The 27,760-nt window shown below is 41.5% G+C and overlaps 1 protein-coding gene across 2 annotated transcripts; it reads left to right on the plus strand.

Moving 5' to 3' along the window:
* Nucleotides 1-26,275, plus strand: ssh1a (slingshot protein phosphatase 1a). 2 transcript variants are annotated; one of them, XM_034692468.1, is made up of 15 exons: nt 1-220; nt 3,806-3,843; nt 13,590-13,690; nt 17,238-17,302; nt 17,955-18,076; nt 20,227-20,295; nt 20,482-20,547; nt 20,819-21,013; nt 21,124-21,217; nt 21,616-21,744; nt 21,940-21,986; nt 22,103-22,249; nt 22,512-22,712; nt 22,828-23,527; nt 23,651-26,275. In XM_034692468.1, exons 1-15 carry the CDS (start codon nt 140-142, stop codon nt 24,722-24,724), a joined length of 3,129 nt encoding a protein of 1,042 aa, XP_034548359.1. In that variant the 5' UTR covers nt 1-139; the 3' UTR covers nt 24,725-26,275. The 2 variants fall into 2 exon arrangements, with proteins under 2 accessions (XP_034548359.1, XP_034548360.1); XM_034692469.1 differs by lacking the exon at nt 1-220 and adding an exon at nt 11,348-11,564.
* Nucleotides 26,276-27,760: the final 1,485 nt, after the last annotated feature.

Below are 27,760 nucleotides of genomic sequence, written 5' to 3' on the forward strand. Positions count from 1 at the left end.
GGGGCTTGACATGACTACTTCCTGCACACACAGCAGGATCAGCTCCTCTCCCTCCCTCCATCCATCAGTGAACCGTTAGCAGAGCAGCTAGCAGCTCTCCAGGCCCAGCGGCCGGCCGGTGCATCCTCAGCCTCCAGCCATGGCGTTGGTTACACTGCAGCGGTCCCCGACCCCGAGTGCCGCATCCACCGCCAGCACAGCAACGACAGCCGCGGGGGAGGTCAGTCTCAGGTGTTGGTGTAACACGGTGCTCCGGTGTAGTGAGTGTGAGAAGCGGAGAGGCGGAGAGGGAGATGTTGATTGAAGCTAAATTAGCACCGTTGATATTATGCTAGCTAGGTCTTTAGCTAACGTTTGCTAGCTAACGCCTTCGTTCCTGATAACCATACATTTCCCCACAACATATACGACTCTACGGGGGATAGAGTCCTCATTTTCAAGTTAAATTAAATCACAAAAAATCCTAAATCTGTTGAGTCCGATGAAAATGTGAAAAAGCTAGTTGAGCGTGACATATATGAATGATATTAGCTGGGGCTAACATTAGCAGTTTCATGATATGACTGGCTGTCATTGAACATTACGTTTATTTTATTGAAAAATGCTTGTTTAACACGTACAACATCAGCACAGTGACATCAACGACACTGTCACAGTCCAATCACTGCTACAGACACATGCCAATATGAAAGCAGAGGTTTGGAGGATTAGTCTGTTTTCCTGGAGCTTTGTTCTCTTAGGCAGACTATATATTAGAGATAGACAGACAGGGAATGAGCATTACTGTTTTTGCTCCTCTGATAGTTCCTGGAGCAAGCACAGGGAGCATATCTAGACTGCTAAGCATACTTCTTGGGGCAAAATATTCAACTTTAAGATGTGCTTACACTCCCTCCGAGCAGTGGAGAGTCATAGTTTGAGCTTGCCTGTATTCCGGACTCTCTAACAAAGGTTACGTGATTACCTTAACCTCAAAAGTGCTATAACTGGAAGATAACTTCCTTTTCTTTTTTCAAGTACAAATGTTTTTGTCCACTGCCAGATGGGGGCGCTAATTACCAAGCATACTCACAGAAGCTCATCCCACACCTCTCTGTGTAACTATATCAATGGAAACTAAGTTGCCTGTTTTCCACCAACAGCACCAGATTCAAAATTAAGATCCAGTAACTTTAAAAAACACAAAAGGACATCCTGACATGAGACACCATCAAAGGATTAGAAAAACAGAAGCAGAGAGCACTACAAAATGGTGAAAAAAAGTATATAGTCAATGGTAAACACAGGTGCCACACTTCAGGATTCCTAATTTTTTGGTCCAATAAATAGCACAGAGAGAATCTGATCACTTACCAATCCATCAGCCAGGGTAAGTATGTATTACCCTCCACCATTAGAGCAGTATTGAACCAGCTATAACTGAAGAGAGTTGAAGAGATATTTGTGTTGGAGTGAGATAGTTTGTGACACTGAGCTATCCATTCAATCAGATTCATTTTATTGAAGCAAACTCTAGAAAAATATTTGATTGTCCCACAGAACGTTCAAAACTAGACAAATACAATGTCATGCCAATGTTGAAACTGCACATGGATTAGAAAGGATTTGGTTTTGTTGGTTTGGCTGTCTTTTCCCCCCTGTACCTTTTTAGTATTGCTGCTGTTGGTGGCGTAGTCCAGCTGCATGCTGAGGTGTGACAGATACAGCCAGCAGGGAGCTGCTGCAGCTATGATGTCATCTACTCATGAGGGGTGGGTGGGGTGGAGGAGGACTACTGAAGGAGAGCGAACAGTGGTAAACAGATTTGATAGAAGATGGCATGAGGGAGTTTATGAGTGAGATTATACAACACACAACAATACAAAGTTAGGTCTACGTCACATGCTTTCCTTGCAGAATGATTCTATTTGAATGCAGTCGTTTTCTCTGTTTCTCCGTATTCCTTATGATTACTATTTTTTCCCCTTTGAATGTACATGATGTGCTACAGCCACTGTTTAGCGAGTAGAAACGTTTCCTCCCATTGAAACATAATGCCTTCTTTCAGTGACAGACATGGCGTGAAATTTTGAGTCTCGCAGGAAACCAGTTTATCTTTTGTCACCTTCACTGTATTATTTAAATACATACCCTGCTTCCCTTTGTGGTACTCAGAATTTTTTGAATGCATAGGGTAGCAAAATTCCTGGAATTTTCAAAATTGGAAACTTTCCATGGGAATTAACAAGAATTTATGGGAATAAATCAGAAATTTACTAAATTGGAGGTTGGCTCTTAATAGGGAACTTAATTATAGTTGGGGAAAATATATTTTAGCATAATCCTGACTAAAACAACCAGATTTCATGGAAGTACAGTTGAATATCTATGCTATTCCTCAATCACATGCACGTATCACACTGTTTACTGTAGGGCTATGAGACCACGCCCCCTACATGCACTTTTTATTTGCATGTTGAATAGGACTTTGTTGGGATTGCATTTTTGTTAATTTTCAAAGGGGTTGGGTCGGGGGATGAGTAATATTTAACTCAACATTCATATTTTGGACTTAATAAAATATTTAACACTTGATAAAGTTCGACTTACAAATAAATCTGTTTTAATTGAATTATTTTGGATGGATGTCTTCTTAAAACATAACAATTATTTATGCTTGGATATGATACATTTCCATTAAATTCCCATAAATTCCTATAATTTCCAATTTTGAATATTTCCAAAATTCCCCAGCTTAACTTCTCATCGGAAATGTTCCACCCCTTTGAAACCCTAATCATGCATTGTGTTTTTCAGGCAGCATGTGTAGAGTTTCTCAAAATTGGTAAAAGAGGATTTAATGAAGATTAATCAGACATATGGTCCCTCCCTAAAAATAACTAAGATTTAAATTTTAATGTACCCTGGCTGGTTGTTAAACCACAAGACACAGTATCATCTTAACCATCTCCTGCATCATCTGTCTTGCCTTATAATCCTCAGCTGTTTGGTCAGAAATATGCCTCAAATTGTATAAATGAGGCATCTCTTTTATGGCACTTTTAGTCATAAAAAGAGACAGGTGCGTAACGTCACCAAGCAATGCTTTTGACTGATTGATGCAGTGTGTGCTGGCTGGTGTCAAAAACATGTATACAGTTCATCAGCCCCCATTATACTCTTACCATGTCATTGCTTGTCATTTAATTTGTACCGAATTGTGCTATCTGCTAGATGATCTGACTGATTTAAGTCTGCTTACTTGTTTTGTTCATGTCTGCTCCCTCTGCGTTTTACAAGCTCCTCAGGCTCCGCAGATTAAATGCATTTATAATACACACCTGCATTTACGGTGACTGCACTGGTATGTGCTCGCAGCAAAGTTCTGACAGCAGTGTGAGAAGGAAAAGACAAGATGAACTTTTATTGGAGCATACTGTCAGACTAATGCTGAAGACAAGCTGCTCTCCTATCTACCTACAATACCTGTTTGATGCCACATAAGCAAGCCAAGTTTCACAGTATAGTGGGTACATAAATAGGTCAATACATTATTGTGCTGTTTCAGGAAAAGTACACAGCTGTCTCACAGACCATGTAATAAGTGGTGTGATCTGCAGTATAAAATAAACACCAACATGGAAATGTAACCTTTCTGTAAAACATCTGGCCTTGTATTTTTTTTAAAAAAAGAACATATCTGACATTCTTGGATTAAAATATACAAACATGCTGCTTCTGTTTTAAGCCAGCCTTGAAATGTTTCATAATAATGCCAAAGTTTGTACAATGAGGTATTTATTTTTTGCCCTTATCTGCATTTCAGGATTTTGGGAGTGAAGATGAACGGCGAATAAATCAGAGGTAAGTTTACTCTAAGTTCAGTTATGCCCTTCTGTTATATGGTAGTTTGTAAAAGCAGGTCAGATTCGACTACCACCACAGGTGTTGTTGACTTGTTGGCTGCATTTGTTTTTGAGTCACTTGGTGACATTTGGAGTGAAGGCAGACAGACTAGCTTGCACCAATAAATGAGGATACTTAAGAGTCAGTGTAATAAAACACCTGCATGTCTGTCTTGTTGGCAGAGTCATCCGTTCTAAATAAGAAATTGTAAAGCAGTGTTTTTCCCCAGTAGTCTGTCAAGTAATATGTTGACAGATCTGTCTACAGTTCAAACAAACCTTAGATTGATGAGCTTGTTCTTGAACTGTGCATCATCTGTTGAGTCACTTTGCCTTTCCACAGTGGGCATGTGCCTGCATCCTTAGTCATTTAGAAACGTCAAACGTTTGCTTATTGGAGCTTGTTAAAATTAACAGATTTCTAAACTCCTGTTTTGTCCTGTCAATTGAAATGATTGAACACATTGTTTCAACCTAAAGATGAAGTATTCACTCAGTAAAACTATATGATTCAAAGCAGCTGTTGTTTCCATCTTGGATGGGCATAGAATGAACTGCACATATTCTAACCTACAGGAACATGTCAAGGTTCGTAGTGTGACACTAGGAAGAACTCAAACACGGACTGGTCTAATACACTGATTTATGTGCATTAGTTAGCTAACATGCAGGTATTGGCAGGTAGGCAAATCAGTAATTGGAAATAGGCGCAGAGGTAGGCGGGTAGGAGGAAGTCGTGAAGGTCCAAGCACCGGAGAACTCTGAGAACAAAACACAAATCAGGACAGCAACACCACATGTAGCAAAAACCATGCACTGTTTAAATCATGGATGCAACCACAGTAAGGTTATCTATGTATCGACTTCCTTTTTTTAGGCCTTAAGTTTAGCATGTGGTCTCCGCTTTATTGTTTTTTTCTTAACCAGAAGAGATAGTCAGTAAAGCCAGTAAACAATGTTGTTTTACACAGAATGAAATTATTTTGTGATGGTTGTGGACCATTGTTGTTTAGGCCAGTGATTCTGAAATGGGGGTACGTGGGAGTACTGCAAGGGGTACAGACAAATGTAAAAAAAGTATATATAATAATATTTCAATGCAACATCAAATAGGGCACTATTTAACAATTGAGCATATTCATTCATAAAATATATTATTTGCAAAACCGCATGGACCAGAGGGCCTCTGTCTGTTGACGTCAATCGTTCAGCGAGCGATCACGTACATTTGCATGCTAGTAAAAGTGCAGCCAGGATGATAACAATGGGCAGGTGGTTGAAATGCTTCTTGTTTGACAGAAATAAATCGGTGTGCTCCTTGGGCCATCAAAGGTACTAGCTGCTTCAATCTTTAATTGTTTCTGAAAATATTGCATTGCAAAAGTATAGATTTTATGTCATCTTTCATTTCAATGTTATTATGACGCTGTAAAACCACATGCATACATTTATTTATTTTATTTTCCCATTTTATTTGCTGAAAATGTTTCTCTGCCATGCTTGGCAATGGAACTTGTTAAGGCAATGGAACTTGCAGCCGACTCCCCCAGATGAGTGACGGGCAGGTGCAGTGACTGCCACAAATAAAATTTTGTATATGAAACACACAACAGTTTGCCTGCCAGAAATAGAAACCACAGACACAGATACCAGCTATTTAGTGCTAAGATTTAAATACAACAATAATAGATGTTTCACACAGAATAACATGGATTACACCTATTTCATTTAACAAACTTGTGCACAGTCCAATAACATGTACAGAGCCAGCTGAAAGGTCAAGTTCAGTGAATGAGTTAGCATATGTGACACCTAGCAGACAGCCAGCAGCACCCACTTGTCTTTAGAAACCACCCCGCCTCTAATTGTGCACAACTTTTTGCTGTTATGTAATTTAAATGGGTGAGGTTTTTTAGGTTGTTATTCACCCCTGTACAGGCATTATAAATGGAAATATTTGATTGGTCAAATGAGACGCAATATTTTTTTCATCCAATTATTTTCATTGTTGATTATTTTATCAGTTAACTGATTAGTTGTTTCATCTTTAAAATGTGAGAAAATAAGGAAAAATGTAATTTCGTTTTTCCTCAAAGCTTGTGTTGTCCTTATCAAATGTCATGTTCTGTCCACAACCCCACATAAATTCATCAAACTATCACTGATGAGTAATTAAACCAGACATTTTAATGAACCCAACTATTTGTCTCTTTAAAAAACTTCTCAAACTCATTCTCTTGTTTTTAAAAGAAATAACAATTTATATAGGAAGTTACTGTTCTTCCTCTGCCAGCCAACCACAATAACTACAGTCTTTGCAGGATGGACCTTTCTTTTACAAACAAGACTTTTTCACCCTAAATGTCAGCCAACCTTGTTTCTAATAATGCAACAAGGCCAGGGAATACATTTAAAGGAAGTAATGAAGTCAATAATTTCAAGGAAACCACTTGGCTGGAGTGACTTGTGGTTTTTTGTTTTTTTTTGTGCATTTGATTGTAGAAAAACTTGCTGCTCTAGGATGTATAACTTCATTATATTTGGGTAAGAGAAAAGTGCTTTACAAATTGTGACAGAGTGACTCAGTCGTGTTTCAGCCTGATAGAGTCAGTTATCTGTGAAAAGCTGCAGCCCAGTCCCTGGGGCACTTAAAGTTATGAGATCTTTTGCATTAGAAAGAACTGGCAGAAGAGAAGTTGTACTTTCATTTGTAATGTCATGTGCTGAAGGCATTATGTACATTTCCTTGGCAATTTTAGCTTAATGCGGACTTCAGGATTCCTTTTTGGACCTTATCTTCTAATGATCAGCCTTAAGTTAGTGCACTGACTGCAATGACTATGTACCAAATATCGTATTTAAAATGACCAACAAGTGCTGCTATTTTATTCTCAGTCTGCTCTAGAGGTGTGTGACTGTTGATAATGAATGTTCTGTGTGGCTTTGGAAACATGCATACTTTTATTTGAGCTACACTAGGCTGCGAGAACTCGATAACAACTATCTAATTGTGAACCAGCTGCAGTGAAGTTGTTTACTGGAGAGATACAATTTCAGTTTGGATTAGATCAGTACAAAGAAGCTTTTGGCCCCACTTAAAATACCCACTTGTCCATATGATGGGAATCATGACTACGGGGGTCTTCATGTGTCATTCATAATTACAGAGCCCTCTGTTCAAACCTGAGTGCAAATGTGTTATTTTTTTCATTCTTTTAATGAAATGTCAGGAGAGCCTATTCACCAACACAAGTGCACAACACCTACAGTGGGGCAAAAAAGTATTTAGTCAGCCACTGATTTTGCAAGTTCTCCCACTTAGAAAGATGAGAGAGGTCTGTCATTTTCATAAGAGGTACACTTCAACTATGAGAGACAAAATGAGAAAAAAAATCCAGGAAATCACATTGTAGGATTTTTAAAGAATTTATTTGTAAATTATGGTGGAAAATAAGTATTTGGTCAATAACAGAAGTTCAACTCAATACTTTGTAACATAACCTTTTTTGGCAATGACAGAGGTCAAATGTTTCCTGTAAGTCTTCACCAGGTTTGCACACACTGTAGCTGGTATTTTGGCCCATTCCTCCATGCAGATCTCCTCTAGAGCAGTGATGTTTTGGGGCTGTCGCTGGGCAACACAGACTTTCAACTCCCTCCACAAATTTTCTACGGGGTTGAGGTCTGGAGACTGACTAGGCCACTCCAGGACCTTGAAATGCTTTTTACGGAGCAACTCCTTCGTTTGCCCGAGCGGTGTGTTTGGGATCATTGTCATGCTGGAAGACCCAGCCACGTTCCATCTTCAATGCTCTCACTGATGGAAGGAGGTTTTGGCTTAAAATCTCACGATACATGGCCCCGTTCATTCTTCCCTTAACATGGATCAGTAGTCCTGTCCCCTTTGCAGAAAAACAGTCCCAAAGCATGAGGTCATCATGTCATTTGAAACAGAAATGACCTTCAAACTTCTGGAGTACTTAAGGTGTTCTAGCATTAAATTGACCATAAATCGTTCTGTCCATTGAGCATGTGATGATAGTTAGCTGGATCTCCACTGCTGAGGGCGTTAATGAGAGTCAATGACAGTGAGAAATCCCAAAAAATGTACCTTAACTGTTACAGTTAATGGATCTGGTTAACCAGAGCTGTGTAAGTCTGAAGCATGTCTTCATGGTTAGTAATGTTCCCTACCTTTCAGATTTTCTATTGTGAGATTGGTGGTTTCCTTCCTTTGTGCAGAGAATGTCACTTTAAGGACTCTTACAACTAGGTGATATTTTAAAAAGCCCAACACTTGTGACCCTCAGCAAACAAAGTGTGTCATTCTAAAAGTTCCCTTTCCTGTTCGTTATATAACAGCTTTTGCTCTGTCCCAAAGCGATCCATGTGTGTAAGAATGATCTATGTGTGACACAAGTCCTGTCTTGCCTTGAGATTGCTTCCATATTTTAAAGGGCTGGTAAGTCCAATTATGCAATTCAACTGCGGGTGAATTCCTGTTTTATAATATTATAGCGTATTAAGGTGTCCTTTATTTGACAGGTGTATTTTGTTTAAGATCAGCGTGTACTTATCTAGTGCTCTCGACAGATAGCTCCATATGTTGATGGACAGCTAAGCGACTGCCAAGTGGGAGTATTTGGTGTTCCATGTTCCCGACTGACCTTGATAATGATGACGAGCCTAAGGGGTTGATGGAGGCCAACATAAACACGGTGCAGGTGTCGTAGGCACAGGCCCAGGGAATGATTTCATCTTACCACCTTGTACATACACAGCAGAATTAGGCAAGAAGCACAACTAGACAGAAATGTGTGTGTGTTCGCATGGTGATAGGTGGTGCAGTGTTTGGACTGAGGAGGAGGGATTCAGCTCTGAGGGTAAGATGAAAGATTTACAGAGTATTACCTCCACAGGAAAAATATACAGGAACATTCCTGCTTCTTACATGGAGCCAGTTTAAACTCAGCGCAAACTTCCTCTTGTAGATATCACTCGTCAGGGCTGGTAGCGATTCAGATGGCATAATACATCAAAATACATCTTGTAGCTTAGAGCAGGGGTTCCCAAACTTTCAGCCTGTGACCCCTAAATATAGGTGCTAAAGACTTGCAACATCGACTGTCCCTCAAACTGATTTAATGTGGCTTCATGTAGCTGGTCTGGAGAAAATTAGCCTACCTATATGAACATGTGGCTGTGTATCCTGTGCGGTTATGAATTAACCTACCGCTACTGATGCTTTTGATAATTAACTGTTCACTAACCCTAAACTTAGGAGTCATCTGACAAAAAGAAAGGCAGAAAACTCATTACATTTTCTTTTTTTAACGTTTTATTTCAAGGTTAGCTACTATTTTGTTGATATTTTTTAATATCGACAAAATTATTTTTTGGAGCTCACTAGCCAATGGCATATGAGGGAAAAAGTTGATTTTACGCCCTGCTTAGGAGTCATCTGGCAATAAGAAAAGCAGAAAACTCATTACAATTTCTATTTTCAAAGTTTTATTTCAAGGTTAGCTACTATTTTTGTCGATATTTTTAGCTGTAATGGGTAAAATGTACTAATTTTAAGATAATAAAAAGAAAAACATTCTGAAAGACATCTCACGACCCCCATTTGAGTTTTGCGACCCCCAGGGGGTCCCAACCCACACTTTGGGAACCCCTGGCTTAGAGTATCGTTTTTTCACGATAACATGATGATGTCATGCATCTCAAGCCCCCATGTTTCCACTGACACCTGAGGAGGTTTATTCCCCCCTGTCCTGTCCTCTCCATCTATTCTCTACCCTTCTCAGTGTTGTAAGTGAGAAAATGCCAGCATTATGCAACTGGCAGCCCCAAGATAGCATTTTTTCCCCTCACTGTGCTGGTGTGTGCAGAACACTCGAAGACCCTGAATAAACTGGCCTGGTCACTGCCTCTGTGAACTAACTCCCAAATGTAATCCAGTGCACACCTCTCACATACCGTTGATACCTGGTGATTCAGTCCATGGCTTAGAGGACATCTGGTCCTATCGGTCCATCTGCTGCAGCAGCAAACTATACCTTACCTCTGCGACATGCCATCATCCGTGCCTGCTGCTCGTACAGCTTGACATCATGAGATAAGGACGATCCTAAATCCATCAGATCCCTCCACTTCTACATACACCTGAAACATTGAGCTGTTCCAAGTTTCCACCTGGAACACAACTGAACCTATGTTGGCTTATCAAGTTTGGTTAATGGTAGCAACAACCTATAACAGACTTTTTTTTGAGGAGAATGGGAGGGCTATCTTGTTATCTGTGCCGCAGTACTATTGTTAATGTCTGTCAGCAAATCCTCCCAGATTAACTGAGTGGAGCTGCTTTATAATGCACGTGTGGGGGGTTGAATGCTAAGCTTAGAGAGAAAGTTAGGAATAAAGTTGTAGCTTATATTAACTTTTACACCCCCAACAGAGTCAAATCTGCATACTCAACTTCAACATGTTTGAACTTCCTTTGAAAGAATATATTTGTACAGTTCTGTTTTTTATTTTTTATTTTGCAACTAAAAAAAAGTTCACTGTTGTTATAGATTATACTTCATCAAATGTAAATGCCCTCTATAACCTGTCATGGTACCCTCTAATACTCAAACCCACTGGGGTTTGTTTGCAGTACATGGGAGTGAGTGACAGCAGCTGCTGGCCACTTGAAGGAGAGAGACAAGATAATCCCTCCCTTTATAAGCCTGGGTATAATGAGATTTGGGAGGTTTTGGAGGAATGCCAGCTCTCACTGTCCTCTCCTCCAGTGCTTGGCTCATGTGTTAAGCTCCCTGGAGGCACTGTCTTGGATTCTGTTGACCCTTATTGTGGCATGCAGACCGAGACGTCCCATTAGGATTCCACAGTCTACTTTTTTTGTCTCCTACTGATTGAACAAGTGGTCCTACTTTTCTCCTTTAGAGACAGTGAGAGAAAACAGCACTCCAAGCTTGGTTGGGATATTGTTTCTATTGGATGACAACACAAGAGCCTGGAAGTGGACGTGTTTTACATAAAGAGGAAACCCGTTTGCTGATTTGGACCTGGTGGGTGAGGAAAGTAAAGACCTCATGCAAAAGGATTTCTTCTGGATTCATTGTTTGCTGAAGTTCGTGATCCGCTTTGTCTCTAAAGGGAATTTAGCAAGTGCTTTCTATTGTTATCTTTTGCTCTTGATGTGAATGTGTAGCCCAGGGTGTACAGTTGAAGAGTGGGACTAAACAGACAGAGAGCTCAGTTGCGTGAGCCTGAGGCAGCGGGTGGAGACTGCAGTACGTCCCTCCAGGCGGGAGTCTGACTCGCACACACACACTCTGAGAGGCTCAGATGAGGGAGGAGGAGGAGGAAACACGAGGGTGTGGCATCTGAACAGACGGCTCTGCTTCACTGAGCAGCACAGATGACTGTGGACTGTCATTCTGTCTGTCACTCAACAGTGGACAACTAAGACCTGATCCTGTCAGTCTTCTACTGTGCTCCTACTGCTGCTTCTTGAGACTGATGAAGAGGAGGTAGCTCACATCAGATTGGCCCTGGTTCTGTTCCAGTCAACAGGATGCATCTGGTTCTAGAACCCATTCAGGAGGCCATGATGAAGATGATACCCTATTTTGTGGAGAATGCTGTCTTGACCCAGAGTGAGATCAACCGCATGTGAGTGAAGCCTGATACTGAGATTTAGGATAAAACATTTGACTTCGGTTTAGATTTCTTACTCTATTCTCGGTGTTTAAATCAACTTCTGATGTATTGCCGTAACTTTGACTCATCCGTATAATGTCAGATTTGAGTGTTGGCTGAGCTCTTTTGCAACAGATGCCTTGGTGTCGTATCAGGCCAGCAGTCAGATTTAGCCTCTGCACATGTTTAGTTAAAATGAGCTGATGGACTTCAACAAACAAAGTTATCACACAGCTTTAACTGAGATTCAGTTATGGCTGTTTAACTGTATGACCTGATGTGTTGGTGTTTTTTATTTCTTTGGTCTCTATGACTGTAAAGGAGGAATACGTGCAGTAGGTTGTAATCATGTGGAATCATTGAGGCTATCTAGCGAGCTTTACTATCCTATTCTTTGTATGCTTTGATAGCAGTTGTATTTTTAGCTCTGGTGTTTGAGGAGAAGCTGATAGCAGGGTGCTGCAGGGCAAGAGACAGTAGAGCTGAGGCTGTTTAATTAGGACGTCTGAGTACAGCTTGTAAAGCAGTGGGACAGCCCTTGATTTACACATGAGAACATGGTTCACACGTCCTCAAATTTCATCATTAGATGAAACGGCTGTTTTAGATGTGCCGTTTTTCAGTGCCACAGAAGCAGCTTGGACTTGAACACATCCTCAATTAGGCCATAGACCTCTTCTTGCTCTTGCTACTCATATTATCCATCATTCTCTGACAGCAGACCCTCCTGACACCCTCATAAATCTCAAACAGAGAACAGACTGAAACAAAAAAAATCTACCAAAGTGAGACAAAAGCTCTCTTTGAGAAGTGTCCTCCCCCGTGCTTTGTCACTGTGGAACTGGAGAATTTATTGTGAGGTGCACAAAGCGAGGTCCATTGTTCACACAGAATCATCTGTTTAGCCCAGGCCTGCCCTCCTATGTGGGTTTTGAAATTCTGATCAGTGAGAGCCGAGTGAGGGAACAGTCAGAGCTGGATTTGAAACTGTGGTGACATTTGTAGTTATTGGTATCATAGTTGGAGAACATGGATATTTAAACCTCAGTCAAGAGGTTTGATATCTTTAAGAGGTATTGATATGCATCAATATAGGTCATACTTTTTACGTTGTTACAAATAACCAGCATTTTCCCACATTTGACCAACACAGGGCAACACTGATTTTAAGCATTCTAGTGTTGAAAACTACAAATGAAAGACTTTTCAAAGAGAATTAGAGACAGGTTAGTCTATAGTACCTTTTTGGGTTTTGCTTTTGTCCCGTCAGTCGTCACTTCCTTCAGTTCTTTGATGACGTTCTGGTTTCCCAGACTGCACACACAGAATACAAGGTGCCTGTGTTCCACCCTGCTGCCAGCTAGATTTATGAATGCACTCACATTGTTTTTCAGTAAAATGGAATGATTGAAATCACCATGAAAGAAACACCTCACTTCCTTATTTTATTGCGGTTACTTATGTAATGTGTTAACAGCTCCAAATCCTTCCCCCACCAAAAGAGTAATTTTTAAAATGAGGTGTGAACCGCTAATCTCTGCTTTCGTTCATTGTGAACAAACGTCTGCAGTTAAGTTGATTATTTGGGTCTGTGTTGCATTACACCAAAGCAGCAGAGACCTGACGAGTCAAATCTGAACGCGGCCCATTCAGCAGAAAAACGCCAGATAAGCACTCAGGATCAAAGCTTGATTCATGGCTGCTGCAGACCCGAGGTCCTCCTCTGTAACGTGGCAGCTGAGCTATTCCCCTCAGCTGTTGAGATAATTGACGAGCAGCAGGAAACCATGATTTATGCTCATCTTGTTGGCTGTGTTTCTCATGAACTGAACGTGTTGGAAACTGAATATTTCATTTGTGTCATGTTCCATTTTTCAGTCTCACTGTCCAACAAACAAGCTGGCCCGAATGTGCTGAGCTGTTCCTCTGCAGCGCTGTGTCTGATGTAAAGCCCAATGTCTCACTGCCGGTAACCTCTTTCTCCCATCTGTTCTGCAGCCTGAGCGAGAGCTTCTTCATGGTGAAGGGTGCTGCCCTCTTCCTGCAGCAGGGGAGCAGCCAACAGGGCCAGAAAGCACATCCGCCCCACAAACATGCAGGTGAGAACTCGGTACACACAAACTAGATGTGTGCTGATATTAATCTTCCCGTCACACTTGTCTTTCAGGTAATGAAGTGTGTAACTGTTGTGCCCTTACACTCAGCAGCAATTTGTAGCTGACTTGAGGAGGATGGAAGGTGCCTTGTTGATAAGCATGTTCCAGACGTATAGCTTAGGCCGATTAGAGCTTAAACCCAGCGCATGGTAGCACTGTGAGCAAAACTACTTTGGGCGATTAAAGGAGGCCCTGATTGTTTGCATTACCTTGTGTGTCCCCCATGTGTTCACTTTACCAAGAGAGGGTACATAAGGTAAATGTGAACTACTTTCTCAGCCCTCCATAATTGTCCTTTATGATTTATTTGGTTCATGTTACTGAAGAAACATCACAACTCTAAAATTAGTTTTATAGTAAGACAGTTTGTGGTAGGGATGCACGATATTGGCCGATATCCGATATGAGACACGTTTTTCCCATAGACTGTATAAAATATGGACGTAGTATCCGTGACGTCACCCATCTGTTCCTGAGAGCTGTTTTGAAGCAAATCGACGGCAGCAGCCATATTGGTAATGCGGAACTCAACCAGGCAGAGTGTGACGTAGTGTGAGCCTCTTAGCCAATGGCTGTGTGTTCCCGACCGGGAGTCACGTCAGTCATGTCCTTATTTGGGCAAAACTCGTAATCCTAATATCTTCTGAACCGTCACGTTAGAAAAAAATTCACTCCCCGTACAGTGTGTGCCATTAGAGAGATTAGCTTCATAGGGCCAAGCCGTTTCTTGAACCAGGCTGTAAACATGTTTATTAATGCTGCAAAGATCGTCTTTTTCCCATTCATATCTATGTGGTTTCCGGTGTTTCTGCAGCCAGCCTCAAGCGGATTCTCGATGTACTGCAGTTTATAGCACTTCCGCATTGGCTTCATCGTTTGAGACCGGAGTTTGCCGCTTGGTTTTTCCGCACACCTAATTGCAGAGATCAACCATTCTCTTCTGTATTTGAATTAGCATACAGTATTATGGTGATCCTCTTATCACATTTGTTATGTCATATTCATTTCTTGTGCAAAAGAAGAAAAATACTTAAAACTACATATTTATTTATGACAATTGTTTTCAAACAAAATTCATACAAAAAGATACATCCTACTTAAAACTTGGATGATGCTCTCCCTGAGACAATCATAACAATACACACAACCAGGGCAAAGTTGGCCAATTTCACATTTGACATAGTAAATAAACCTAACCTCTGTTCACAGGGAACATGTGAAAAGTGCAACTGTACAGCAATTAAACCCAAATTAAATGAAATGGTTTACTCTTTGAAAGTAAATGTGCTGCTTAAATTCAGATTTAACTTAAAACATGAGCCCATATCGGTTAATTATATCGGCGGATATTGGCGTGTTGGCCGATATCCGATAGTTAATTTTAAAGCCAATATCGTCCGATACTTATAATGTGCTGATAATATCGTGCATCCCTAGTTTGTGGTATTCTGTAAGTCAGGGACTGGATGATGATGATGTGAGCAGTTGGTAGTTGGCCTTACAGTTTTTTTTACTCAACAACAGTCACTAAAATGCTCACATTGCCCCAGTTTATCGTTCTAATGTAATAGTCAGGTTCTATGTCTTTAATAAAAGGTTTTACAGTAAAATGTCACCATCGAAATTTACAGTCATTGCTTTTAAGACATGAGCTTAACCTCACAGTGCACTGGCATGATGGGAAATCCCCAACAGACTACAGACAAAATGCTGCCAAGTCATTTGGCCGGTCAGGGCCAGGGTTGGCAGCTATGTCCAGTCTCCCAGCCACATTGTCAGGTAGACCACATATTTGCAGGCTCTGCTTTACTTTCCAACACATTCCGGTTACCCTGGCCTTCAGAAGAGCAAAGACAGTGACCTGACTCGTACAAAGAGCTTGATAAAGCTATCCCTGCTCTTTATACTTGTTTCTCATAGCCAGTGGCCATCCCCATTGACAGGATACAAATATGATCTGGTCCCATAAGGACATCTTGTGGAAGTAAACATGACACAACAGAGCTTCAAGATAGAATAGAAACACTGTAATCTGTGAAGCTTCACTCTAATGAGCCCACCAGAGCTTTGAAATGACATCTATTATCGCTAACTATAGCTGTATTTGATTCAGCCATCTTTTTGTGAACTGCTTCATTGTGGAGAATATTTGAAGCCCACTAATGCAGGCCAAACAGTAGCTTATCTCTAAGCTGAAGGTCTGTGGTGTCAGTCGAGGTTATCAGTTGAACTTGTTTGAACCTCTCACCCCAACACAGAAACATGATACATAATGCTCTGTTGATATATTTATGTATCTGTGAATGACTCGTATCCTGCAGATGTTGTAATTCAGAACAGATGCCAGTTTGGCTGCCACAGAGCTGTGAACTCACTTGGCTTTTACAGTTTGATATGTTTGAAATCTTAAATACAGTTAAAGGCGTATCACCTGATGTTTTCTCACAGGAGCCGTGGTCAGTGGAGTTACAGAGTCCACATGATTTATTATGTGAAGGTAAAAAAGCGCTCAGCAGGTGAACTTGTGCAAATATTCCTGACTAACCCTAGCCCAGTCACAGAGTATGAGTAATATCATACCTTGATAAAAGATGATAGGTGTAAAGTTTTCAGATTAAATCAACTAGTCACTGATGTTTTTTATATTTTATGTAATCCCTTGACAAGATGAGTTCTGAACTGCGTGTTGCCCTGTCATTTTTGGACGTGACATGACATGTATGCACTTTCTTAAACCTGCAACTAAAAATAGATATAGATAGATAAATGATGTCAAGACTTGAAACCCAGAACTGATACCATGACCAGTGTCATATAGTGGAAGAGCTAACACAATGTCACTTCAAACACGTTTGTGCTGTGATTTTATTAAAGAGGCATGCACCTGAAAATGACCTACAAAGAGCCACTTTCTGTTTCATGCACAAGGCCGGAATCAGTCGAGGTGATATTATTTGTCTACCTGTTGTGACATATTTCAACATGGTTGGCTTCCAATCTGCTGCAACTTTGAATAGCTGTTGTTCCGTCTCCACACCCTGTTTTATTATCCAGTTTCACTGACGTGTCTTACATCAGACCTGGCACAGGGAGCTCACATGAACAAAGCCTAGCTCTTAAATTGTGGTTTTGTGGTTGGGTAATTTGCTTATGTATAGACGAAACATTTTTTGTCTTTTCTTTTCGATGAACCTGTTGGCTGATAAAAAGCAGAACTGGTTCTGTCGTTGTCTAATAGAACCTGGGGAGGAGGGCTTTAACATGAAACACTAGGAGCAGTGTAACTCAAGGTATCTTCACTAGACTATGGTAGTAACACATGATGTTTCCAGCATGTGTCCTGTTCTCATCAATATTCCTGATTGCTGTTGTCAAAGTAAAACAGGCTTTATATCTTTGGTTCTTCTTAAAATGTCAAACTGTGCCACTTTGAATGAGGAGGGAGTTGATAATCACTGACGTCAGTTTTCTTTATGATCCTCTTCAACAGGCGACTTACCTCAACACCTGCAGGTGATGATAAACATTCTTCGCTCAGAGGACAGAATCAAACTGGTGAGAGACAACATAAGTATGCATGCATCAAAACAAAAACACACAAACACATACAGCGGAGTGACTAACAAGCTGGCATAGCAAACCCTGCAGAATGCATTTTATTGTGTACTTAAGAAGCTTATTTGTTCACTGTAATTACTGGCTCATGAGAGCAGGTTTGAACACACTTGGGAGAGCATTACCAAATGTTTCCATGGTGCGTTAGTGAGAGTTCTTTCATTTTATGTTTACCAGCTCTGAGTTCTCACACATCCTGAAGACCCGCTTATCCTATTACTTCAAATTTGTGTGCCAGTTGTCTTTGCACAGCCAGCTGTGACACTTGTGTTGGACACAGATTTTAGCAGTAGGGTCAGTGCATCAACCTTTTTAGATCTTTGAGGTGTTTGGTGTTGTGTATAATAAGAGTTTTGTTTTTATAAACTGGGCATGATAATCATTCTGTCACATCAAATTTATTCGAATTAGCTTTGGGTCAACAGAAGTGTAAAGGATGATCCCGAGTCACTGTTTTCTCAAGCTTGTTTTGAACACTGTTACTTTCTAAAAGTATTTCACTTGAAACTACACAAAGGAGAAACACATTTTTTTGTGTTTACCTGAATGTTCTGGTATTTAATTAGAAGTGTACTGTCTGTAATGTGTTCAGGCGGTGCGGCTCGAGAGTGCATGGTCAGATCGTGTGCGTTACATGGTGGTGGTGTATACCAGTGGACGACAAGACACAGAGGAGAACATCCTACTGGGAATCGACTTTACCAGCAAAGACTGGTAAGCATAGGCCCTCTCTTTGTGTGTGAGTGGGGGTTCTTATGATATTGTTTACAAGACAGATAACTGTCTGTTCAAAGCCAACACACGTAAATGTATGCTTCAGTTCTTGAGTAAAGGTCATGAGATGTTTGTATGTTTATGAAACAACAGTCACTTGTAAAGTTCTCCCTCAAACTGGAGCTGCTACATGAACTATGGCACACATATCTGTTTTTCTTCAGTCATAAAACTTCAGTTACTTCTTTCTAGAGGGACAGTGCTCAACTGCAAATTGTATGTCTGTTTTTAATGAATGAGTCACACATGACTTTATACCTGCAGGCTTTTTAACACTCTACATACAGTGTCTGACAAGGGCAGAGGATCTACAACGACCTTGACGATCTTGAGCAAGAGAAACATGCTGCAAATGCTTGAATGATGTAAATTCAAAAACACATGCTTAAGTCCAAAACAAATGCCACAGCTGGAAAATACAAAGCAGAAACAGCTGCATCGACAGCAACCACGCTGCAAATACTCAATTGATACAAAGTCAAAAACACACAACAGCAAAACACTATAGCTATAGCTATAAAAGTACAATGCAGCAAGACTCGGGCCTGTGGGGGTGCTCAGTGACACAGCTTTATGATTGACAGTACAGAGAAGACCAGATGTTGAATTGATTGTTAAGATGGGAGAGCAACATAGTTTGATATCAGGAAGTAGTGTTAGTAATGAGCCAGGAGCCAGGAGAGAGACGACCAACAGAGCTCCATCTACCACATGCCAGTGTCATCTGAGCCTGACACCAGGCACAGTCAGCTGAATGTGCTGCCAGCTGAGCAGCTAACTGAAGATAGGAGCTGGCTTCTCTCACTAGTGCAGAGGAATCCTTCTCGGGTTTGGTTCCAAGCATCCTAGGGCTTCTACCACTGGACTGCCTGTCCAGGTCTCCAGGAGTGGGGAGATGACTGTGCAGACATCCCTCCTCCTCATCTGTCATTTTCTGTGTGAATTCTTCATTCCTGGTGTCAGAGTCCCGAATGGACGCACTGTAAATTTCTTGGCTTCATTTCGAATGAATGGATGAATACATTTTATTTTAGCTCATTCATTGAAGCTGCTGTGGCTGTTAGAGAAGATAAGATAAGATAAAATATTACTTTATTGATCCCCAGGTGGAAATTCAGTTGTTGCAGCAACCCAGACATAAGTACAATCAAGAAAAAAAGTTCCAATTTGTAAAATAAAACAAGTAAAAATAGAAATAGATAAATAAAGATAGAATACAATTTAGATAAATACAAATGTTACAAATGTATTAGATAGTAGTAATTACAGGCAGTATTGAAAATCTTCAGGAGTGACAGGTTGACATGGTGTGATTATGGTTGGTAATGACAGATTAAGCACTATAATAAATAAATATGGGTATATAATATGACCATAAGTTGTAGTAAACAAAAATAATTTAATATAACATAATATAATATAGCAAAGTTATGCAGGTTTTATTTACATGTATACAAAGACTTGTTTTGGCACAGTAAACATAAGGACATAATTGTATGACACTCCCCTCTGGTTGTGTTAAATTTTACATGGTCTAATAACAGATCAATTCAGAGCTTGGTCTTTCCTGCTCCATCAACTACAAAGCTGTCACGTAGAGCACTTGTGTTAAAAGTCTTGATCTGCAGCATTTTACTTTTACTGTTTTCTGCTTTTGTGTGTTTTTGACTTTCCATCAATTGGGTATTTGAAGTGCTCTTTCTGTTAGGCATTTGTTTCACCCTTTTGTAGCATGTTTTTTCATGTGCAGTGTGTTTCCACTGATGTGTTTGTCTTGGACTTTCGCTTCGATGTCTGAATTTGCGTATTCAGGCATTTGAAGCACATTTCTTAAAATTAAGATTATCGGGGCATTGCGGATCCTCTGCTCTTGTCGATGACAGTATCTATATACTGGACCTAAACACAGAAGGCATTGTCTATATTCAACTCCTGTCATTAAAATGTCCTTGGGTATAACTGTAGTAGCGACAAGGGTTCTTCAATGTGGAAAATCATTTCATATTATGGACTTGCATGCAGGTCTTGACAAAGAAAAGTCTATTTTAATCCTGCTTGTTGGGTAGGTAATTCATTTTCTTCTGTTCCAGCAAAAGCTGTTCGATAGGCATGGTGCTACCTCTGTGGAGTGACACAAAGATCCATCTGGATGGAGATGGGTGAGTCCTTTCTCTGAGTGTGACCCCTGCAGCTCAGGCAGCCAACACAGCTGCAGCATTTTGCACAGTGATGTCTCCCTGTCTTTACCCACGCTGCATCAGTCCCTGACACTTGAACATTGAACATGATAGACTCAGAGCGTCATGGTGCTCAGCCAATGACCATCTGTTCTATCTCTTCCTCAGGGGCTTTACTGTGAACACAGCGGGTCGGACTCATGTCTTCAAACCCGTGTCGGTGCAGGCTATGTGGTGAGTAACAAACAACCTCGGGAGTCACTGTGGCTGTCTACGAAAAATAGCTTCATGACACAGCACAATAAATCTCCTGATAAACACATGTGCCACTCTGCTGCATTGAGGCAGGTAGAAGCAGCACTGACTCATTCTGCCCCCTGCTGACACAATGATGCATGTGCAAAGAATTGCACTGACCCTTTAAAACCCATTACATTACAGTTATATGATTGTTTTTATCAGACTCAAACTGTGACACTTATTTATCCAAACTACCACAATATAGGTCAGCCCTGCAGGTGCTGCACAAGGTATGTGAGGTGTCGCGCAGGTATAACTACTTCCCTGGAGGCATGGCTCTCACCTGGATGGGCTACTATGAGAGCTGCATCGCCTCAGACCAGAGCTGCATCAACGAGTGGAATGCTATGAAGGACTTGGAGACTACCCGGCCAGACTCACCCACCATGTTTGTTGACAAGTCAGTAAACACAAAACCCAACTGAAAGCATTTTTTTGTCAAGGAAATGACATCAGGAGCAGCTGTTGTGTGAATGTGTTGAGATTTTGATGAGACTTTATCCTTGGTAGGCCGTCAGAGAGAGAGAGGACAGAGTGCCTTATCAAAGCCAAACTCAGAAGCATCATGACGTGCCAGGACCTGGAGAACGTCACCTGCAAACAGGTGAACATATTACACACACACACACACACACACACACACACACACACACACAGAACAAAACCACTGCGTTGTTTGTGTCTTGTCATTTAGGATTTTCTGGTTGCATTAACACTTAATTCTTCTGTGATAAAAGTCGTTCCTGTATATACTTTTGATGGAGTAGTGATGCATAACTCTTCTTTAAAATGTAACGGCTGTTTACTACCGATTTGTTCAAACCATACTTAAGTTATTACAGGTATTTGGCGGTTTCAAATGCAAACCCAATAGTGTTTCTCACCAGAACTCTGGTACTGTTGTGTTTCACTCTTTTTAATATTCCCATCTTTTGACCGTTACATAAACTGCTCTGTGTGATTAATAAAAATCAACAAATGCTGTTTGATTTTCTTCGACAGATTCGTACAGAGGTGGAACAACACATGAGCTGTAACCTGAAGGAGTACAAGGAGTTCATTGATAATGAAATGCTGCTGATCCTGGGCCAGATGGACAAAGCCACTCTCATCTTTGACCACGTATACCTGGTGAGACAGCTGATACTGTCTGTTACATCTACTGACATCTGTTTCCTGTGAATAACTCCAGGATAAAAGGGTCCTTTTTTGTTGCCGCCTAAAGAAAGACTGCTTTCCTGTGAAATGATTGTTTTTGGAGAAGGAATAAGCTTGCAGAGATTTGAATCAGTCTAAACACTATTTTGCTTCATTTGTTTTATTTAGGGATCAGAATGGAATGCATCTAATTTGGAGGAGCTGCAGGAGACGGGGTGATTTATTTAATGTTATGGAGGAGCTCAGATAACCACACATAAAACAACATTTTCATTATGATTCGAGCAAGAAGGAATTTTGTTGATAAGTTAACATTATCTTTCCTCCCCAGGGTGGGCTATATCCTCAACGTTACCCGGGAGATAGACAACTTCTTTCCAGGCACATTCAATTATCACAACATACGTGTCTATGACGAAGACGCCACAGACCTCCTGGCTCACTGGAACGACACGTACAACTTCATTGTTAAAGCAAAGTGAGTCCTGAATGGGCCAGAAAACATGTTGCTTATGTACAGGATGGATCAGTTTGTGAAGACTTATCATCATTGCAGCAGACTCCCTCAGCATATCAGATATGTCTAAGCTTAATTTTTACTCAGTGTTTAGATCTGCAATTAATCTGGTATCTTGTTTCACATTTAATTATTTTAAAGAAGCTGATAAGAGACCCTTAAGTGAGTTTTCAGCTTTTTGTTAAAACTGTGTTTATTGTTTTGTCTTTAATCGTCCCAATAGAAAGAACTGCTCCAAGTGTCTAGTTCACTGCAAGATGGGTGTCAGTCGATCTGCTTCCACTGTCATTGCTTACGCCATGAAGGAGTTTGGCTGGTCGCTGGAGAAGGCGTATAACTTTGTCAAGCAAAAGAGGAGCATCACACGACCCAATGCTGGCTTTATGAGACAGCTGGCTGAATATGAGGGCATCCTGGACGCAAGGTACAGCCCATTACAGATTTGTTTGTGGGGGTGTGTGGACAGTGTTGTTTGCTTGTAGAAGATGACATGTTGGGTTTGACTTCTGTTTCCCTCTGATCTTTGTTTTTGTGTCCAGTAAACAGCGTCACAACAAGCTTTGGCATCCAGATGCAGACTGCGAGATGGCTGAGGGGCAGCAGGGGTTGCAGTGTTGTGGTGGAGAGGAGGGAAGTCACCTGACTCCCGAGCCAGGGATGTCTCCTTGCTGTGAGGAGGCGCTCTCAGATAAGGGAGCCGCCTGTCCCTCCCCCCGCAGGGCTGTTGCGCTGGAGATCGACCCCGCCTACAACAATTACTATTTCCGCCGGCTCTCTGACTCTGCACTGGACAGTGAACCATCAACTCCTGTGCGCGGCCCTCCCCTCGTCGGCATGGAGAAAGTCTTCATTGAAATCGATGACGTGGAGCGGGACGCTCTGCTGGATGACGAGGCTTTCGATGGACGCGAAGGCCTCCCTCTCCCCCACTTTGGGCCAACAGCTGAAGGAACTGCTGCCCAGACAAGCTCTCGGGGACCTGAGCCTCTTGAAGAGCTGCGTCTGAGGCTTGAGTTCAGCACAGTGGAAGAGGAGGATGAGGAGGAGGTGCAAAAGGAGGAGGCAGAGATGGAGGTACTCATGCAACCAGATGATGGAGGGGGTGGGGGAGCAGGCGGAGGAGAGGAAACGCAAGATGTTGAGGTGGAGGGGGATGCAGATGGCAATGGGATGGACCTGGCAACCCTAAATGAAAATTCCAACAATAACAACCATATGATCACTCCAATTAACCTTAATGTAAGTTTAGTTAGATGGTTAACTTAAGTTTTAAAATGGAAATGCTGATTTAATTACAATAATCCTTTTTTAATTATTACCTTATTCCCTCTGACACTTTTTCTTTTATCAATTTTTTTTTAGGAAACCGCTGACTCTGCCCCTCCTTCCAGGGCCAAGCAAAAAGAAGACTGTCCACCCATTGTCTCTAAGCTTTGCCTTAACTCCAGTCCTTCTGAAGTCCTAAGTGCTTCGTACCCACTGCCCCATTCTTCTTCTAAATGCCTAAAGTCTTCAGTTGTAGTGCTGCACCCCTGTGGCCCTCTTTGTGACTGTGCCAACTGTGCTGTCTCCTCTCCTAAAGCTCCACTTGACAGAGACATGCAGCCAGTAGACCCACCGCATTTAATGGAGCTGAAGGACGATGGTGATTTAGTCAAAGTAAAGACTGATAGTCAAAGTAGTCAATCTGCTGCTGCTGCCTCTGAGGCTGTCCCTGAGCTAGTGAGCATGGATGCAGAGGAGGAGAAACAAGGTGTGGCTTGTTACATTGGCCAACAACAGGAGACCCTTTCTCAGCTGCAGCGGTCTGGGCTGGTCCGCCGCCGTGCAGAGAGACTAGAGAGACTTTCAGGTTTATCCCAGGAGAGCCTGCACTTTCTGAAGCCTTTGCACGCATGCCAAAAGAACAGCCCCTTTCACCCTGAGGAGGAAGAGGAGTTCCCCAGCATTACCGGAGACTTCCCCAAATCTTCCACTCCATGCCAAGTGCGGTTAGAGCCTCTGGTGGTGCCACTGACCAATGAAGCCTTGTTGGGGGTGGTGGGCTCGGGGTTGCTCACACCCACCACCTCACCTCATGGCTCGACACTGACACGCAGCTCCAGCAGCGACAGCCTGCGTAGCGTCAGGGGGAAACCTGGCCTTGTGCGTCAGAGGGCGCAGGAGATTGAGACCCGCATGCGTCTGGCGGGCCTTACCATTCCCTCAAGGCTGAAGCGGTCCAACTCGCTGGCCAAGTTGGGCAGCCTCAACTTCTCCTCGGAGGACCTGTATTCAGCCTGCTCCTCAGACGCGGGAACGCTGCTGCTCCTCTCGCTGTCACCAGAGCCAGACCCGGGCCAAGACTGGGACTCCCCCAACCCATTTGCTGCACCCCGGCCCTGCAAGGACCTGCACACTCCAGAGAGAATGCTACCAGGTGAGCCCAGAAGCTGACACACCAAGGGGAGGTTGTGTAAACTCTACCCTTCCCTTCATCCGTCATCCTGTGGGGCTGGAGAATCTAATGAAACAAGAGAAAACATATAAACAATGCCAATCGTTGTTCTAAGGAGTGCACTCTCTCCTTTGCCACATTGTTCTTTAAACTGCTGTTCACAGTGATGATAGTCATATTGCTGTATCTGTGTAAGCCATCAGTTCACCTCTAACTTGGTTTGATTCATGGACAAACAAGTGCCTTACCTATGAGACCAGAGGCACAGAGCTGTGGTAGACTGCAGGATGAGACGGTACAAGACCCTCTATAACCTTTAACTTCACAGCCAGTAGAACCTGATATGTACCAAACTATGGTATTCGTGGGCACTTAGATTATTTTTACCTGCCTGGTCCAAAGTGGTAGTCTACATGGATGAACTTGAGTCCTTCAATGGAGCGTTGACAGAGAGCAAAGTGTTAATAATATACTGTATGTAGAATTGTTAACCACACAGTCCTGGTTCTAGATGCTAGAGGGTTGTAAATTGAATGGTTACCTCATGTTGCATTCATGGAGCTCTTTCCCAGATGAACACATGGCTAGACTTAAGTTTACTTCATTCAAGGAAATCAGTTTTGAACTCACTTTAATGTGGAAGTGTGTGTTTATGCATTAATGCGTAACTTTATGTGAGTTTGCGAGTGAGTGAATGGGATGAAATAAAGAGAGGAGGTTGTTACTTTGTTAAGCCTGAGGCTTGCTCACTGTTTTCAACAAACAGAACAAAACATTTCTGAGTTTGTTCTTACTTTGCACTGTTTTTTATTGAGTGAATACTGGTACACACAAGCTATCTTCCAAAATAACATTAGTGTAATGTTATTGACCTCATCATTCCCTACTGTGTTGCTGGGAGAGCAGAGTGAGGAGTCATGCTGCATGGCTTGAAATCATAATACAAATGCCTAGTGTGACAGAAACTGAGGATTTAATGGCACTCAAGTCGTGTAATATAAGTGACGATTTTTTTTTCCCATGTTTATGATATGAAATCAAAATATTCAACATTTTACTTCCAGAACTTCTTGATCTTAAAAATAGCTCATCCTGGACGGTTGCCAATGTGTTAAACTCATTTGTGCTTTTTAAAATGTGAAAGACCAAAGTTTCTTGGCTGTCTTGACAAATTGGAAACACCATTGAAGCTGTACAAAATGTGTGAACCATAATTTCAATCATGTTAGTATTTAAAGAAATGCTGTCACATCTTTTTTGCACCTTTTGGGAGAAACTAGAGCGACTCAGTGAAGTCATCAGGCTCATAGCTGTTAAGCTTTTTATGCTCATATCATCGGTGAGTTCTAAAGCTTCCTGTCACGCCTTCGTGACAACGATCACAACAGGTTACTTCACTGTATGTAACCTTTTTCTTTTTATATTTAAGTATGCAGTAACTTTTGTACTGTACATTGCTGTAGTTTGAATGCATATTGCACTTTTTATGTTGATCAAAACAATGTACTGTATGTGTTCATTATGGAAATAAACATTTCTTTTACATAAGATACACTGGATCTAACTTTTTTTTCATCATATAGAACTTTGGATTTTTTTATGTCTTGCAGGCAAACTGAAACACAAACCTCTGTTTATACTCTACATGAGATGTGATACTTACCATTCAGAAAAACAGCCTCAGTGTTATGGATGCTTTGATGAAAATCTCCCTGTGGGTAAAATATCACAGGCATGGTGTGTGTGTGTGTGTGTGTGTGTGTGTGTGTGTGTGTGTGTGTGTGTGTGTGTGTGTGTGTGTGTGTGTGTGTGTGTGTGTGTGTGTGTGTGTGTGTGTGTGTGTGTGTGTGTGTGTGTGTGTGTGTGTGTGTGTGTGTGTGTGTCCTGAAATTACATCACCATGCCCACATCTGTATGCTTTGGCAGGAGAGCTTTTCTCTAACAGCCAGGTTATATAACATTTGGCTCCCCATCACTGTTAGCATAACATCAGTGAATTACTTAAGTTACATGCTCTTTTCCTCCTATAAGCATGTGTGTACTACAAATAGTAGGCCCTGTGTGTGGTACAGCATTGATCTGCAAAGAGTTTTTTTTTAACACTGTTTGTGTGTAACTTGACACTTGAACTCAGCTCCTCTGTTTTTCGTCCACAACCTAAGATTTTAGAGAAGTGATGGAAACTGAATATGTCTGACTACTGTAAACTTGTAAACATTTGAACCCACATAGAGTCTAAATTAGAAGCTTCATGAAAACTCATCCGCAGTGTGCCAAGAGGCCTGTGGAGTCCGTCTTGAATTAATGGTGATCTTAAATTAAACCCAGATTGGCTGTTGTCTAGACGAGACTTAGTGTGACCTGTAACACTTTCCAAACATAAGAACACTGAGCTGGCTAACTGTCTGTCAACGCTTTAACCTTCACTTTCAGCCTCTGGGTGTGGGCCGGACCCTCTTCCACTAATTCTACCGGTGAATTCTTGGCGGCTGTACTGCCACTTTTGTTTTATTATCCAAGGATGTATCCTGTTTTGGACGTCACTATAGAGACCAAGAGAAACAAAAGAAAGAGGTCTGAGCTATTTTTCAGATGATTTCCCACACCAGGCTGACTAGATCTCCCACTTATCTTAACTAAGTTCCTGGAGTGAGGGAGTATCTATGTAGCCCATGACTCTGGTATGCAAACAGTGTTGAGAAGGGAAAACACAAAATTTTGATATTTCTGTTTTTCTCACTACTCTATCAAAACATCCATTTTATCCCCATCTTTACTAAGAAGCATAGTAAATGTACCCAAACAAATTATCACTGAGCCTGACTCCACAGTAAGGGTTGAAGATTCTTAAGATACCTTACCAAACACAGCAAAAAGTACAGCCACAAGCCTGAGTTTCCCCTGATTGTATTAGTCAAATGTGCTGTGACATCACATGGATGTAATATAAGGCTCCCATTGCTTGTGCATTTTGAGGGAGGACTAAACATCACCAAACAACCAACAAAGAGCACTCTGTGGTCCAGAGAGAGAGA

This window comes from Notolabrus celidotus, chromosome 9 (assembly GCF_009762535.1).
Source record: "Notolabrus celidotus isolate fNotCel1 chromosome 9, fNotCel1.pri, whole genome shotgun sequence".
Taxonomy (NCBI): domain Eukaryota; kingdom Metazoa; phylum Chordata; class Actinopteri; order Labriformes; family Labridae; genus Notolabrus; species Notolabrus celidotus.

Excerpts from the sequence above, each read along its gene's own strand:
- ssh1a (XM_034692468.1), top strand. The coding sequence starts at position 140 with ATGGCGTTGGTTACACTGCAGCGGTCCCCGACCCCGAGTGCCGCATCC. Across the intron at positions 17,303-17,954 it reads CAGAGGACAGAATCAAACTG|GCGGTGCGGCTCGAGAGTGC; the intron begins GTGAGAGACAAC and ends TAATGTGTTCAG. Across the intron at positions 21,987-22,102 it reads GAGGAGCTGCAGGAGACGGG|GGTGGGCTATATCCTCAACG; the intron begins GTGATTTATTTA and ends TTTCCTCCCCAG.